Source organism: Triturus cristatus, chromosome 6, assembly GCF_964204655.1.
Source record: "Triturus cristatus chromosome 6, aTriCri1.1, whole genome shotgun sequence".
Classification (NCBI taxonomy): Eukaryota; Metazoa; Chordata; class Amphibia; order Caudata; family Salamandridae; genus Triturus; species Triturus cristatus.
In genome coordinates, this window is record NC_140589.1 from 1,349,079,943 (window position 1) to 1,349,097,777 (window position 17,835).

A 17,835-nucleotide genomic window follows, 5' to 3' on the forward strand; every position below is an offset into this window, starting at 1 on the left:
TCTACTCACCTGGTGTGGTTCTTTCTTGTGTGAAAAGCTTACTGACCGACTAAAGTGGTACATGCAAATGCTTTACACCCTCCTGGATAAGACTTAGCTGCTGTGCACAGCTACCCCTTGAGAGCTTTGGTTTTCAGGGACCTAACACTATCACTAAGGGTTGCCTGGACTCAGTGTACAGTGCCTCACCACAGGTATACATTATATACTGAGCCAGCCTCCTACATCTGCTCTCTGCCGTAGTCAATGCTCCACATAAACCTGCTGTAGCTTCACACAAGTCACTTAGAATTGAATGCCTTTCTTCCTCCGATCAAGGGAAAGCTGGTGCAGGTATTCATGAACTACACCACTGACATGTGGTACTGCAACACACGGGGCAGGGTTGGGTTCTTGGACCCTTTGTCCAGAGGCGCTTCATCTCTGGAAATGGTCGGAACGCCAGGGCATTTCCCTGGTGGTTCAATGCCTGGTGGGCTTTCTGAACGTCAGGGTGGACAAACTCAGCCGAAATTGCGTAGCGTATCATGAATGATATCCCTACCCGGAGGTGGTGCAAGGACTCTATCAGCAGTTGAGAGAGCCTTGGTTAGATCTGATCGCCACTGCCGAGAATGCGCAGTGTCAGCAGTGTTGCATATTGGAGTTTCCAAGGCATCATCGGAGATGCTTGGGAATTATTCTAAGGTAAGGAATCTTCGGCTAGATAGTCTCCAACTGACAATGCATTACTGAAGGTAAGTAACTTGTTCTTTAATGATGGTTTCTTAAGACTCCAGGTTTGTTAACATGTACGGAGTACCGAAAGAAGCTGACTCCAGCGCAAGCAGGTGAAGTATATTTACTGTTTCCGATATCATAATTGCACGAGACGGAGCGGCACAAGTTGACATGACATCTCACGATGCTACCTGTCAATGCTGGAGGGAATTGCTATGCAAATATTTCCCGATCTAGTCTGCTGCCTAGAGGTTTATAAAAGGTGAAGAGTGTGTGGTTAGATAGGGCCACTACCAGAAAAGGTGTCACCGAAGGTAAATCAATTGTTCATATGTGAATTCTACAAATGGAAAGGAACATCAATGTATCCGCTATGGTATCCAATCAATTATTTTTTTTCGAGAATCAAATCCATAGGCACTCATTTCATCTGTGTTTTCCATGTATTAATTCAAAGGAAAATGATAGCTTCAAAATATAACAATATCCAATAGTCAGCCTATGCGTTTCGTCTTCACTTGGACGTCATCAGGGCTGGAATATGGATAAGTACACACATCAATATAGATCTGTGTGAGAAGTTGGCCTGATATATGATGTCACTAATTCTAGTGTACACCTTGTATCAGTCCAAACAACCCTTATGGTGATTGGTTGTAAAGTCAACCTTATAGACCAGCTATCCTAGTGGTAGCATGGACAAGAGCAGTCTTAGGCTAAACTCTGAATGGCATGTGAAGCCAGCTGTTATACCATTTGTAATCCCTTGAATACCAAATGAAAGGACACCACAACAGATATATATAAAAATAGAATGTATTTATTCTAGTCAAACCCTCAGCACTCTTTATGAGATTCGAGGTAAGTACAGCACAGTCTTATTTAAGCATACCTTAAGTCACACAGGTAAGTAATACAGTTAGGCCCTAGGGGCCACGCAAACCATATACTAAGTAAGTGGTATAAGAACCACTGTTACGAACACAGGATAGGCCCAGGCCTAGGGAATCGCTGGGGCTACACTATACTACCAAAGGTTAGGAAGTGGGAGGCCCACGGGGTTCAGGTGCAGAGTGGAAACACTCACGCGTAATGCGTAAAAGTCGATAGAAATAGTAGTTATTAGAAATTAACAGTTTTAGGACCCTTCTGGAATAGCTAGGAAGTCGAGACTTGGAAACTAGGCCCTAGGGTAGTCAATACCCTTGTGAGCACCGGAGTACTCAAGTTACCTAGCCCACGGGCTGCGGGTGCATAGGTGTGAACTTGCGTCGGGTTTCATCGTTGACTCCTATGGATGCCTGAAGGAAAGTTGCTGACAGGCAGTCAGTGAAGAGTGTCCGGTGGATCCCAAGGTGGGGATCAAGAAGGAAGGTACCTGCAAGCAGAAGGGACAGAGGCTAGGTCACCAGCCAGGAGCCGGGAAGGAACCTGGAAGGAACCAGGCGATGTCGTGCAGATGCAGGTGAAGAGGTGAAGCTTGTCGCAGCAGCCACGGGTACCAGGAGGCGTCGAGGACGACCAGGAGGCGAGCTGTCCCACGAAGGCTCTTGCTGTCGGCGGCGTCGATGTCGAGCTAGGACCCAACAAGCCTTGGCAAGCGGAACCCACGCAGGATGAAGGACTTGCTTCTGGTGCAGTCCAGGAAGGTCTGGGGTGCTTCTCTTTCACAGAGGAGCGGGTGCCAGTCTGGAGGAGCCGGACCAGCAAGATGAAAATAGAGGTTAGTCGTCGCAGAGGCTACTAGCCAACGGGCCAGCAACCGGACAACACGTCGAGCAACTCGGGTGCAGAAGGGCCCCACGCAGAACACGTGAAGTGTGGGGAGCTGATCTTCTTTGCAGATGGTGCTCGGGATTGGGGCTTCTCAATTCCCCAAGCACAGCCTCGAAGGAAGCCTCAGAAGTCGTGCTAGTCAGTTACTAGCCACTTTTCCTAAGTCGCCGGTCCCACGTCCTTCGTCGCCTCCACGGGTCTCCGCTTCGCTGCAGATGTGGATCTGGGTCAGAGGTGTCTGGAAGTCTCGGCGCTGGTCAGTCTCTGCAGTCGTCCCTCGTAGGATCAGTCGCAAAGCAAGCAGCGGTCGCTGGATGGTGCCTGGTTGCCCAGGGTGGTCACTCCTTGGCCACAAGGGAGATTTCTTCAGTCTTCTTCCTGAGGTCGAATGTCGAAGGTCCAGAGTTTCTGTTCAAGTTGCAGATTCAGGTTAATCTAATTTAGCAGGGCTCAGCTACCTACTGATATACTGGGCTAGTGGGCTGGGCTACCTGCAAGGTCCCTCCTATGGGTGGGACCAGGAAGGGGAGTGGTTACACCCCCTTTCCTTTGTCCAGTTTCGCGCCAGAGCTGGGGCTGGAGTGCCCCAGCGCCGGTTTGAACTGGACTATGTATGGGACACCTTGTGTGCCCCAGGCAGTGTCTTGTTTCATTCATCTCTCCCTTCCCCAATACCCTAAGGCCTGTCTGGGGTGGTGCTCGCACCTCCCAAGCCAGGAAACCTATTGTCCAAGCCTCCCTCGCTGGAAGGACTCCCAGCAGCAGGAGGTCAGACTTGTGTCTGTGGCAGCAGCACCCATTTTGTGATGCTGGGGATCTGGTTAACTTTAACCGGGTAAGTAGGTTTCAACATGTCTTCTCACTCTAGAAGGGAGGAATAATATCCTCATCGCCAGAAATGGTATGGGGGTAGTATTCCCTAGTGTTAGACACCTTACACGACATGTTTTGATAAAGCCAAACCGTAGTTACCATAACCGTTTAAGATTATAAGGTACTTTAAGAGTATATGGTAGGCTATATCATAGAACAGCTATAAGGACATGGTTCCGAAAGCTGCAGACAGGCTCAGCTCATGCTAGAGCACCATCTCACATGTTACCAAGCACTCTGCCTCCAGGATTGTTAAGGCCTGCCATAGGAGTGGCTGATAGGTATACATGTGTCTATATATAAGGTAGGTATAGGAATACTACACCTAAGCAAGGAGTGATTACACGACCTTGCCCCAGCTGAGTGATCTGCCAGTTGTGTCATAATGGAAGGCCAGGCCAGGGGTGGCACAATACATGCTGCAGCCCCTGGTAGGCCTAGGGTACACCTATGCCCTGGGTACCCAAGGTACACTATACAGGGGCCAATAAGGTGATCCTAACCAATTGGGTTATGCACCTAAAGTACATAGTAGGAATTTAGAGAGAGAACAGCTGGGCTGTGGGTCTGATTAGCAGGCCCACAGCCACATCTAAGTCGATAACCAGTGAAGCAAAAGCAAAAAGTGGGGGTGAACATAGAAAGCAGACCCTACTCTCCTACAATCTGTTAGACCTGGCACTTCTTGGTGCGATTACCCCCGACTTTTTGCCTCTACCTTCGCAATTTTTGACTGACTTTGATGCTTTTGTCACTGCTAAACAGTGTCAAAGTGTAAGTGTTCTCTGTATAAAGTAATGGTAATTAGTTGGTATGTTTTCCTTACTAGTAAAGTCCCTAGTCCAGTGCACCGTGTGTGCCAGGGCTGGTAATGCAAACGCCACTAGTGGGCCGGCAACACTATTTGTGCCACCCACACAAGTAGCCTTAAAAAGAGAACTCAGGCCTGCCATTGCAGGGCCTGCGCGCAGTTTGTTGAACTGCCATGTTGTTCTGTCAAGTGCACTCACTTGCCAGACCTTACCCTTCCCTTTCTATGCACACCACTATGGTAGGTCTAGGGTACCCCCTGGACAGGGTGTAGTGCATGAAAAAGGTAGGACATATACTAAGGTGTGTGTCATGTCCTGAAAGTGAAAGAATCTCCATTTCGTTTTTCAATGTTAAAAGGCCATCTTGCCCATAGGACAGAATGGGAAGGCTGTGTAATATGTATCTGAAAGAAACACGTTAGTTAGATTCCTCACCTTAGAATATCCCCAGGCGTCAGGCTGGATCCGGTAAGATTTTTGTAGCAATACCCCTTGCGCGTCAGTAGGCGTCGCCTGCGGCAGAATGATGCGTCCGTCGTCGGCGTCGTGCGCCGGAATGATGTCGTCAGAGTACTTAGACGCCGCCCTCGCGCGCTGACGTCATTTCTTCTGTTTTCCGCGCCAGTAAGCGCCGATCCGGGAAGAGCTTACCCCTAGTCATTTTTTGACTAAGTTTTTGACTTCTTTTGGTCTATTGACTCGACTCTGGTGCCGGTAGGATGCCTGGTTTCAAGGCCTGTGATGCCTGTCATCGCCTGATGTCGGTGACGGATCACCATCGCCGGTGCCTGTATTGCCTGGGGCCCGACCATGACGCGGAGTCGTGCCTCGATTGCAAGGCCTTGACGTCTAAAGCTAGGCGGGAGCGGTCCTGTAAGCTTCTCGAGCTTCGGCACTCTGCTCCGCGTCGCTCTCGGTCCCGGTCCAGGAGGAGGCCCACTGACCGAGCGCGGAGCCCCAGCCATCGTCATCGCTCGTCGGGGTCTTCGGGTAAGTCGAAGCACTCCAAGAAGTCCAAGAGACGACATCGCTCTTTGGACTCCGCTTGCCGGTCGCGCGACTCGGCTGAGGGTCAGGGTGGTCCCACCCCCGCCGCTCCGTCGGAGCCGCAGGAGCCACGTTCGTCCCCATACCCGCCGGTGCCTGGGACTAACGCGACTCCGGCGGAGATCAGTGCCTTCCTCTCGGCCATGAGGGGCCTGGCTTCGCCGTCGATGACTGCCGGCGCGCCTTCGGGCCCCGCAGGGTCGACTGGGCGATCTCGCGTGCCGGCGGCTCCGGCCCCGGCGCAGTCGACGGCTCCGGCCCCGACGCCGCAGGTCCCCGAGGGATCCAGGCCTGGATCTCGGTCGGCGCCGGTCGACCTCACGACGTCTCCTCCGCCGGCGCCAATACCGGTTCCACCACCGGCACCGTCTCAGGACGACGCCGTTCCCCGGTTCAGCCCCGGTCCGGACCCGACGCCGGTACGGCGCCGCACCCGACGCCGATGGATGATCATTTCATCTACCGTCCGGCTCCGATCGTTCCTCCCGTTTATCAGGAATCGGATGACGGGGGCGACTGGGAGGGGTCTGAGGACCCTATGGCCCTCCAGGGTCAACTTGCACAGGACTGGGCAGACAAACTGGGGGATGCCAGTGGTCTGGACACTTCGCCGGACGCTGGCTTCATCTCTCCTCCGACTGTGGCCTCGGAGGAGGGTGCAGCTTTTTCAGTGGTGCTGCACAAGGCAGCCGAAGCCCTAGGGCTGGAGTTGCTTGCTGTGGCCGTGAGGACTAACGTCCTCGCAGAGGTCCTTTATGCAACAGCAAGCTCCACTGAGCCTCTGCTGCAGTTTAATTCGGCCCTCATAGACGTTCTACAGGGCACTTTGTCCAAGCCCTCCACAGTTCCCCCTGTGGATCGGAACGTTGCCCGGCGCCACCGCCTTCCTCCGGGCGACCCCAGTTTCCTCTCCCAGCACCCCACCCCCGAGAGTCTGGTTATCCAGGCCTCAACCTCCCAATCCTCCTTCCCGTCCGCTCCTCCGGATCGGAAATCCAAGAGGTTGGAACAGTTTGGCAAGAAACAGTTCTCGTCCCTGAGTTTGGGGATGCGGTCTTTAAATACCGCTTGCCTTTTGGACCGTTATTCCCACTCTCTGTGGGATACGGTGGAGGACGTGCTGCCCTTGTGCCCGGTGGAGGCCCGGGCACTACTCGCTCAAGCACTTGCTGACGGTCGAGATGCAGCACGGCATGCCATTCGGTGTGGACTTGACACCACGGACTCGCTGGGCCGGGCGATTTCCACCACGGCGGTGCTTCGGCGTCACGCCTGGCTGAGGTCCACTTCATTTTCGGGGGATGTCCAGAGTTCCCTCATGGACATGCCCTTTGATGGCACTCGCCTTTTTGGTGAGAAGGCGGACAGTGCGCTGGCTCGGTTCAAGGACTCCCGGGCCACGGCCAAGTCCTTGGGTCTTTCGGCCCCGCGGCCGCAAACTTCCGCCTTTCTTCCCTTTCGTGGCCAAGGAAGGGGCGCCTCCTCACGTCCGCCCAGCCACCGGCCGCAGAACCAACCTGTACGCGGTCGCGGATGTGGATTCCGCCGAGGCGGTACTGGAGGTCAACGTGCCGGTCAGTCCACATCTACCCCGGCAGCATCCGCCTCAAAGCCCTCCTAGTCCGAGCTTTCAGGCCCATTCAACGCCAGTGGGCGGCAGAGTTCGCCATCACCTGCTCCACTGGCGCTCCATCACGTCGGGCAGGTGGGTGCTGCAAATCGTCCGAAGGGGCTACTCCCTCCCTTTCGAGACAACCCCTCCAGCCATGCCACCGCTGACCCACCGTATGTCGGGGGATCATTTGCATCTTCTACGAGAGGAAGTTTCGGCCCTCTTGGCCAAAGAGGCCGTCTAGCACGTTCCTGGTCTGGAAGTAGGTCCCACTACTTTCTGGTTCCCAAGAAGGGCAAAGGGGGCCTACGCCCGATCTTGGATCTCAGTAGCGTGAACTCCTTCCTCCGGAAGGACCGATTCAAGATGCTTACTTTAGCTCAGGTTCTGGCTGCCCTAGACCCTGGAGACTGGATGGTAACGTTGGACTTGCAGGACGCTTATTTCCACATCCCCGTCCTGCCGGCCCACCGGCGTTACCTGCGGTTCACGGTGGGTCAGGAGCACTTTCAGTTCACCGTGCTCCCCTTCGGCCTCACCAGTGCCCCTCGGGTGTTCACGAAAGTGATGGCGGTGGTCGCAGCTCATCTGCGCCGATCGGGGATTTCAGTCTTCCCCTATCTCGACGACTGGCTGTTGAAGGCGAGCTCGCCCCAGCAAGTCGTCTCCCACCTCCAGACTACGGCCAACCTCCTGCACTCGCTGGGGTTCTCCATCAATGTGCCGAAGTCGCACCGGAGTCCCTCCCAAAAGCTCCTTTTCATTGGGGCGGTTCTCGATTCGGCGCAGTTCCGGGTCTATCAGCCGGAACAGCGGGTCCGGGACATTCAGGCCCTGTTTTCCATCTTCCGGCCTCTGTCCTGGGTTTCGGTCAGGTTGGTGCTGCGGCTTCTGGGGCTGATGGCCTCCTGCATCCTGTTGGTACCTCACGCCAGGTGGCGGATGCAGGCTCTGCAGTGGGACCTGAAGTTTCAGTGGGCCCAGCATCGAGGCAACCTGTCCGACCATGTCTTGATCTCGGAGGGCACTGCGAACCAGCTGCAGTGGTGGCTCACGAATCGCGATTGGGTCAGCGGCAGATCCCTCTCCTTACCCCAACCGGAGCATGTCGTAGTGACGGATGCGTCCCTCCTGGGATGGGGGGCCATATGGGAGAGGTGAGACTCGGCTCCATATCAAACTCTTGGAGCTGAGGGCGATCCGACTTGCACTAAAAGCCTTCCTTCCCTCTGTCCGGGGAAGTGTCGTGCAGGTGTTCACGGACAACAACACCGCCATGTGGTATTGCAACAAACCGGGCGGGGTGGGGTCATGGACCCTTTGTCAGGAGGCTCTGCGCCTCTGGACATGGCTGGAACATCAGGGCATTACCCTGGTGGTTCAACGTCTGGCGGGCTCTCTGAACGCCAGAGCAGACGAACTCAGCCGCTGGTGCATGATGGATCACGAATGGCGTCTGAACTCGGATGTGGCGCAAGGTCTCTTTCTGCAGTGGGGAGAGCCTTGGTTAGATCTATTCGCCACCAAAGAGAACGCACCAGTGAAAGTGGATGAAAGTGGATGCGGAAAACTTGCAGCAGAAGAGCTTCATTCATGTAGCAAGGAGGGGTTGCTTGAGCTGGAGCCAAGAACTTCTAAGATGGGATGCCTCACTTTAAAATCTGATAAAACAATTTAAGAAAAGGCGTATGCAAAAACAAATATACAAATATTTTGTTCTGTATACACCACATGCATGAGACATAATTAAAGGTGTGATGTATAAGTACTTTTCAGATGGAAAACAACCCCTCATGTATTGCATAGGAAGTCCTCTACAGAGGCGGAACGATACATCAAACAGCCAACAGAATGTGCATATTTTTAAAGTAACAAAATGTCAACAGTGAAAGTCATGTATAGCCAGACCTAAAACAGGTTAGATTCAGCTGCTGTTAAAGAAAAATTACAATGACCCATAATTCAGTTTGCAGGAAAGAAATTGCATTCAAAATAGAGTATGTCAGCAATTCTGCTCGTTGGAATTTCCAAGGCGGCACTCGCTCGGAGACGCTTTTCGTCGCGAGTGGAGTTGCGGTCTGTTGTACGCCTTTCCGCCTATACCACTTCTGCCCAGAGTGCTGAAGAAGATCAGGCGCGACCGGGCCCAAGTCATCTTGGTGGCTCCGGATTGGGCACGAAGGTACTGGTATCCCGAGCTACTCAGTATGTCCATCGATCCCGCGATACGACTGCCTCTTCAGGAGGACCTTCTGTCGCAGTAGCAGGGGACGGTCCTACACCCGAACCTGTCCAGCCTCCACCTCCATGCGTGGAGATTGAGCGGCGACAGTTGATGCCATTTGACTTGCCTCCTGAAGTCTGTGATGTCATTCTGACAGCCAGGCGTCCCTCCACAAAGACGGTATACGCCTGCCGGTGGAACAAATTTGTGGCATGGTACACAGCCAAGGCTGTGGATCCCCTTTCCGCCCCTCTTTCTGAGGTTCTACTCTTTCTTCTTTCTTTGGCCCAGCAGGGCTCTGCTCTGGGCACCTTGAAGGGTTATCTTGCTGCAATCTCTGCTTTCTTAAGGCTTCCTGATCAGTCTTCTCTTTTCAAGTCCCCTGTTGTCTCCCGTTTTCTGAAGGGCATTACTCATATGTTCCCTCCTGTTCCATTCGTAATGCCTCAGTGGGACTTGAACCTTGTTCTCACTTTTCTGATGTGCGCTCCTTTTGAGCCCCTTCACAACTGTCCAATTCGTCTACTGACTCTGAAAACTGCCTTCCTGGTGGCTATCACCTCCGCTAGGCGGGTGAATGAGCTCCAGGCTCTGTCAGCTAAGCCTCCCTTCCTTTCGGTTCATCCGGATAAGGTTGTCCTCCGGACACTTCCTTCTTTTCTTCCTAAAGTCGTGACTCCCTTTCACATCGGGCAATCTGTCACGCTGCCCACCTTCTTTCCGCCTCCGCAACCTTCAAAAGATGAAGAGCGGCTCCACCGTGTGGACCCAAAACGTGCGCTGTCCTTTTACTTGGACCGCACAAAACATTTCCGGGTGAACGATCAACTGTTTGTTGGATATGTAGGTGCTAAGAAGGGTAAAGCTGTGCACAAGCGGACCATCTCGCGATGGGTCGTGTTGTGTATTAAGATCTGCTATTCCTTGGCGAAAAAGGTCCCTCCTGTTGGGCTGAGAGCCCATTCCACCCGGGCCACAGCGGCGACAACTGCCCTGGGACGGGGAGTCCCCTTGCAGGACATCTGTCGGGCGGCAACGTGGGCTTCACTGCACACGTTTGCCAAGCACTATTGCCTGGACAGCCAAGTCCGGAGAGATGGCCACTTTGGCCGTTCTGTTCTCCGGGACTTTCTGGTGTGATCTTGGTTCGCAGGCCCACCTCCGGGGTTGGTATTGCTGGGGTATCTATTCTAAGGTGAGGAATCTAACTAACGTGTTTCTTTCAGATGAACAAGGTACTTACCTTCAGTAACGATGTATCTGTAAGAAACATTAGTTAGTTAGATTCCTCACCGACCCACCCAGCCTCCCCGTTCTGCGAATCGACATCTAGGGTTAAGGTTCTCCCTTTCAGGGCCCTAGATTTTTTGGCACCGGTGTCGGTCTCTTGCATGGCTCAGCGTCCCTGGCGCGGAAAGCTATGTATAAGAACTGACGTCAGCGCGTGAGGGCGGCGTCTAAGTACTCCGATGACGTCATTCCAACGCCGACAAAAATCTTTCCGGATCTAGCCTGACGCCTGGGGATATTCTAAGGTGAGGAATCTAACTAACTAATGTTTCTTACAGATACATCGTTACCGAAGGTAAGTAACTTGTTCTTTCCAGCCTATCTTCCTAAAGGCTTAAGATGGAAAGGTGATGTTTAGTATGCCTGAACTCAAAATGTTATAACACATCTTTTTATGTAGGTGGTTTTTGCATTGTGTTTTCAGAAGCCACTCTTTTTGAAATGGCTGCGTTTTTGTGCCCTGACATTTCTGTCTCTCTCTGCCTGGCTGTGGATTGACTGTCTGGATTTGAAAGCGATAGGTCAAGAGGCCTGGGTTGCTGCTATAAAACAATTGGCTCATCTCCTGTTGATTGATTGAGAATCCAGACCCCCACTAATCAAAGGAAGAAAGGTGTCACTGGCAGGGAGGCACCCAGAACTGGTTTGAACAGTGGTCAGTGCTCCCTGAAGCACAAAGACTTCAAAGCCATTGAGGGTTATAACTAAGAGAACCGAAGCCCCTGTACTTTGGAGAATGGCTTGATCAAGTGTGAACAAGACTGGAGCTACTTCGTGGTCAAGAGGACCTTTGCCAAGGAAGGAAAAACTGAAGAGACTGAAGGCTAGGACTGACCCTTGATCTGGGGCTGGCCTGCAGTTTGCTGTTTCAACCAAGGAAAGGCTAAAGGGACTTTGTTGTGTGCTGTGTCCCCCTGCTTGAAGGACTTTGCTGTGTCCTGAAGTAACTTATCCCCAAGGGCCTGAGGTGAGCTGGCTCCCTCTTCGGAAACACAGGAACACAAAAGTTTCCAGGAGAGTCTCAACGGTGCTCTGTTAGCGTGCCTGTTGCAGCTTGAGACCCTCGTAAGAACTGCTCTCTGATCGTAGGTGCCTGGAGTCCAAATGAGTCTCAGCGACGCTGTGTGTGTGCGCTTTGTGCAGCCTGAGACCTTCACGAGGATCGACCTGTGATCGTGGGCACCTGGAGTTTAAGCAAGGATCAGCGACTCGGTGTTCTTTGTGCAGCCTGAACCCCTTTGTGAGGATTTGCCTTGTTATCGTGTGCACCGGAATCAAAGTGAGTCTCATTGCTGCTGTGTGCGGGTGCGTTGTGCACCGGGAGACCTTTGTCGGGATTTTCCTTGTTATTGTGTGCACCGGAGTAAAGTCAGTCTCAGCGACGCTGTGCGCGTGATCTTTATGCAGCCTGAGACCTGTGTGTGGAGTGCCCAGTGATCGTGCACCCGGAGTGAAGGAAGACTCAGTGACACGGAGTGCGTGTGCTTTGTGGCAGCCTGTGATCTTCGTAACTGAAGCGACCCGGACCGGCAGTCCCAGAGGAGCTAAGTTGCCGGCCCGAGCCGCCGTTGCCATTTCACAAAGCTGTATTGGAGGCCCAGCCGCTGGACGAAGAGAGCAGAGTGAGTTCGCACCCCCCCCGGTAACGTGTGTCGACTCCTGGGGCGCGGGCTCGGAGGGAGACGCTCTCGGCCTCTCTTTCGTGTTGGCAGCACAAGCCTCTGCTTCGGCTCGTATCACGGCCCTTATTGCCAAGGGAGTGGCGGTACAGGGGCCATAGTGCGAAGATGCACTTTGGGATCACATCGTACTGTGTTGGGTGCAAGTGTGAGAGGCTGACTGCAAGTCAGAAGGAGAGGCGGAGAGACCGCCTAAGGCCTGGTGATCAGGGCCTGAATGTACTACGTAGTATTCCATTTCTGCAGAACGGAGTACTTGACTGTTGTATTACGCATTGCATTATTCCTGCATAACAAACTACCTTATTAATTAATGACGCATGGCATTTTTATCTGCATAACAAACTACCTGATTCTCATATGACGCATTGCCTTGTTTCTGCAGAACGAACTACCTGATTAGCGTATTGCGCATTGCATTATTCCTGCTTAACGAATTACCTGATTAGTGTATACGCATTGCCTTATTTTTGCAGAACTATATATCTGGTGGTTGTATTACGCATTGCATTATTTTACCTTGCAAAGTGCCTGATTGTTGCTTTACGCATTGCATTCTTTTCATTGCAGAGTGTCTGATTGCTATGTTACGCATTACAGTATTTTCACTTTGCAAAAGTGCCTGATTCTAGCATTACAAACTGTATGACATGATATTAGGAGTACAGGAGAATTTTTAGAAGTGCTCATTGACATCGCCAGAACTTACGAGGGCTGGCTGGCCTAACAACCGGCCAGGAGAAATATTACACAACCTCATATGTTGGTTTTATATCTTGTGGTCTCCTATTCGATTTGTGGTGTCATCATTGGATTATTGTGAGCGTGGTTGCGAATACTTTACACATTTGCCTTGAAGATAAGCCTGGCTGCTCGTGCCAAGCTACCAAGGTGGTGAGTGGGGCTATCTAAGAAGGTGACCTTCCTTTCCCTGATGTTGGAATGTGGGTGCCTACTTGGCCTAAGGTACCTACCTCAGCCAACCAGGGATCCCGGGTGTAGGAGAGTAGGGTCTGCTATCCTATGGTCACCCCAAATTTTTGCTTTTTGCTTCACTGGTTTTTGACATATTGAGGCTGTGGGCCTGCCAATCAGACCCCCAGCCTGCTGTTCTCTCTACTAAATTAAAACTATGCACCCTAGGTGCATAACCAATTGGAAGTGGATCACCCTGTCAGCCCCTGTACCAGTGTACACTAGGTACCCAGGGCATTGGTGTACCCAAGGCCTGCCAGGGGCTGAAGCATGTATTATGCCACCCCAGGCTTGGCCTAACAATTTGACACAACTGGCTGATCACTCAGCTGGGGTAAATTGGTGTAATCACCTCTTACTTAGGTGTAGTATACCTATACCTAACCTCAAATGGGACACCTGGTAACCTATAAGTCACTCCTATGGCAGGCCTTAACAATCCTGAAGGCAGAGTGCTTGGTTCCAGGTGAGATGGTGCTCTGGCATGAGCTGAGCCTGTCTGCAGTGGTCGGAACAACTTCCTTCTACTGTTTCCAGATATCGTCATACCATATACTCTTAAGTGCATTATGAACCTCGCGGTTAAATGCTATCTTTGGTTTGGCTTTATCAAAACATGTCGAGTAAGGTGTCATACGAATTGGAATACTAACCCCTCGCCAATTCTGGCGACGGGGTTAGCATTCCACCCTTCTAGAGGGACACGACATGTACAGTACCTGAAACCCGGGTAAAATCAGACATAGCCTCAGCTCCACAAAATGGATGCTGCCACCACAGACACAAGTCTGCCCTCCTGCTGCTGGGAGTCCTTCCAGCTTGGGAGGTGTGGACAAAGGGTTTCCTGCCAGGGGAGGTGCATGCACCACCCCAGACAGGATTTTGTGTATTGGTCAGGTAGGGCTTGAAAGAAACCAGACATGCCTGTGGCTCACAAGGAGCCTCGGTGCATATGCCAATTCAAACCGGTCCTGGGGCACACCAGTCCCGGGCCTGGGGCGAGCTGGACAAAGGATTGGGGGTGTAACCACCCCCCTTCCTGGTCCCACCCATAGGGAGGGACCTAGCAGGTAGTCCGGACCCTAGAATCCGCTTAAAGGTAGGAGCTGTGTCCTAAGACTTCAGACATCCTGGAATCAACTTGAAACTAAGAAGAAGACGGGAACTTCGACGCTCTGCTGCACAGAGGACTGAAGCCAATCTCCCCTGTGGTCAGGGAGTGACCACCTTGCTAACGCAAGCACCATCCAGCGAATCAACGTCTGCTTTGCCGCCGCCTCCCGCCGGAGCCCGAGCCCAGAGACTGACAAGACCTGGACCTTCAGACCTCTCACCGCCCGATCCACAGTCCCTGAAAAGAGGAGACCCGTGGAGGCACCGAGACACGTGGAGCCAGCCATCTTGAAACGACCACGACAAGCTGACAAGTGCAACAACCGAGGCTCCCTCCAAGTTGTGCTTTGGGATCTGAGAAGCCCAACCCTCGAGCAGCATCTGCACCAAAGGTGAGCCCTCCAGCATCTCCACGATCTGCGTGGGGCCCTTCTGCATTTTGCCACTCGACGCGCCTAACCGGTTGCTGGCCCGCTGGCTAGTAGCCATCTTGGCGACGAACTTTACGAAATACACCGCTGGTCTGGTTGCTCCAGACTGGCCCTTGCTCCCCTCCAAAGGAGCAGTTCTTCTGACCTTGCTGGTCAGAACCATCAGCTTATTTCATCTCCTACAACAATTGCTTTTGCCAAGGCTTGTTTGCTTCGATCAAGTCGCCGACAGCGAGAGCCTGCGTGGGACAGCTCGTGAACCGACTCCTGGACGTCGTCGACCTCCAGGGACCACGTGGCTGCAGAGACAAGCTACACCTTTCTTCCTGTTTGCACCCGACATTGCCTGGTACCCACCTGGTGCCACGCTGGTCACTGGCTAGTGACTGTGAACACTGTCCCCTCTGCTTACAGGTCTTCAACATCTCCGATCCACTCTTGGATCCACTGCATCTCCCCCGGACCGACCGCCTGCAGCATCTTTGTCTTCAAGCTCCACGGAACAGATAGAAGAAACCCGACGCACTTCGAGGCCTATGCACCCGCTTCCTGTGGGTGAGGTAAAGCTGGCACACCTGTGCCCAAGTGTAGTATTACATCTCTAGTGCCTGTGTTCCAAATCTTGAGTTCCTAGTCCATCCGGAAGATCCTTTTTGCAGTAACTTTGTACTTTTTACGCACCCATTGAAACCTATGGGAGCACGCGTGTGACTATTTGCTCTGCGCACGCCACCAGTGGACCTCCTGGTCACTAACTGAAGTTAGCTCCTTGTAGGCCCAGCGATTCTAGAGGCCCTAGGCCTTTTCCCTTTTCTGTTCGTGGTACTTATACCACTATTTTAGTATATGGTTTGAGCGGCCACCAGGGCCTATCCATATAAAGTGCAACTTATATATTGTACTCTACTGTAATCTTGTTTGACGATTTGTGCCCCTGTGCTCATAAAGAGACTAGGGGTTACTTTGAGAAATAAATACATATATATTTTGAATATATATCTGTGTGGTGTCCTTTCATTGGTATAAAAGGGGGTTGCATTTGGTAAAACAGCTGGCTTAACACGCTTCACGAGTTTAGCCTCAAAGACTGCTTAGCCTACGCTACCACTAGGGCAGCTAGTCCGAAAAGGTTGACTTACAACCACACCATAAGGGTTGCTTGGCATGGTACAAGGTGATCACTTTAACTAGTGAGCATCATATACCAGGCCAACTTCTCACACCGGGTCTAACTAGATCCCTATGTATTTTTAGAAAATCAATAATTCAATCACATTCCCCAAAACTAAAAACATCAAAAGAAAGTAACATTAATGTTTTTTTGGATAGAAAACATCATATATTTTGGAGCTACGGTTTTCCTTTGAATTAATAAATAGAAAACACATATGAAATGAGTTTGCCTATGTATTTGATTCTCGAATAACAATAATTGATTATATGCCGTAGCAGATACATTGACGCTCCTTTCCAATTGTAGAATTCATTTTTGAGGACTGGGTCTTTGGCCTGAGAGAGTGAAGCATCAATTAAATATTACTTTGTGATTTGTTAAAACAAGACTTTGAACTGTCACCAGTGCGCTTGGTTGTTGTGCCCCCATCGCCTTCAGGAAAGGAACTTGTTCATATGGACTAACTTGTTATTTGACTTTGTCCTCATTTTTAGCCATTTTGCCAAAATGGTTGAACAACTCCCTCGCAACCTGGTAATCTTCCAGAAGATGATTAAATGTGTATATGCATCACCTCTTTATGTGGAATTAATCTTCTAATTAAGACTTTGCGAAAGTGTTTCAAGTTCAACCAGTGGTTATAAATCGAAAAGAGGATTCCAGTAACAGTATTGGGGGGAGCCTGGAAGCATCAAGATCACTGGATAGTCATTTTTGCATTTGTGGACGATGTATATTGACAGATATTAACATTTGCTACCCTTTCACATCTTTTTTCTATAGGCTGTGGAAGAGTTGTTTAACCTCATGCAGTTGTTTGTATCTCAAAGGCCTGATATGAGAGAAGAGGAATTGGAAGATATTAAGCAATTTAAAAAAACTACAATTAGCTGCTACTTGCGCTGCATAGATGGACGCTCCTGCTGGACTACACTAATAAGGTAACACTTTAATTGGCACACTGATATCCTGCACAGATTTAAAACAGGATATGTATTTTAATTCGTTGTCATTAATACATTTTACTCGAATGTTTTGGGGTGAAAACCAAAACATATTTTGAGATGATTGTTTGTTATGGGTGATTTTGTGAATTGTTTTTTTTCAGGGTCACTTTATTATTTCAGATATTGATTGGGGATTTAGTTGCACATTGTCTGCTGTTTTTTATGTCTGTAACTTTCCATACAGTTTATGTTAACAGTTCAGCTGCTGTGTTTATTTACAGTAAGGGTTACTGCTGAGAATCATGTGCTGTTTGATATTGCCTTGTGTCTTGAAACGTTATGACACAGCTTTCTCGACCAAACTTACATTACCTGCCTTCATCTGATAACCTTCTTTTGCCGTTTTCTGCCTCTGCTATCGCTCAACACTCTGAACTAAGTGCCATTTCTGAAGATGTGCAATGTTGTCGTATATATCTGATTGAGACATCTAGCTGCAGATGATTCCTTACAGTAGAATTTCTCAGGTTGGATCTGGAAGACTTTTCCTCAAGCAATACCCTTGCACGCCGGTAGTTGGCGCTGGTCGGCTCCGCATGACATCGTCTGCGCCGGAAGTGACATCCGCGTCACCTGTATAGGCGCCACCTTGGTGCGCTGATGACCGTTCTTATCTGAAAGAAACAGTTAGTTATAGATTCCTTACCTTAGAATTACCCCCAGGCGTCAGACTGGATCCAGAAAGTTTTTTGTCAGCAGTACCCCTGCGTGTCGAAAGGTGGCATCGATCGGCTCTGCGTTTGTCGTTGGCATCGTGGTTGCCGGCATGAGATATCTTTCTTTTTCCAGCGCAGATCCGGAGAGAGCGGCACCTCCAGCCACTTTTTGACTGACTTTTATTGTCGACAATGTTTTCGAGTCTTCGACTCCTGGTGCACGTCAGGGGTGCCCTGCATCAAGGCTTGCGGTTCCTGTAGCCGACTGATGTCGGTGATGGATCCGCAAAACATGTGCCTGTTCTGCTTGGAGCGTGACCACGACCCCAAGTCGTGCTTCGACTGCCGGACCATGAATTCGAAGATTTTGCAGAAGCTTCTCAAGGCCCGGCAGACGGCTCCATGCCGTTTGAGGTCCCGGTCCCGGTCCCGGTCGCGTGGGAGGT

At 51.1% G+C, this 17,835-nt stretch overlaps 1 protein-coding gene across 1 annotated transcript in view; it reads left to right on the forward strand.

Annotated features, from left to right (window-relative positions):
• The window catches only part of USP34 (ubiquitin specific peptidase 34), a 2,509,780-nt gene that overhangs the window by 2,035,672 nt on the left and 456,273 nt on the right, over positions 1-17,835 (forward strand). The window contains exon 68 of the mRNA XM_085612349.1: positions 16,510-16,667. Coding sequence (XP_085468475.1) covers positions 16,510-16,667 — 158 coding nt within the window. The remainder of the gene's footprint in view (positions 1-16,509; positions 16,668-17,835) is intronic.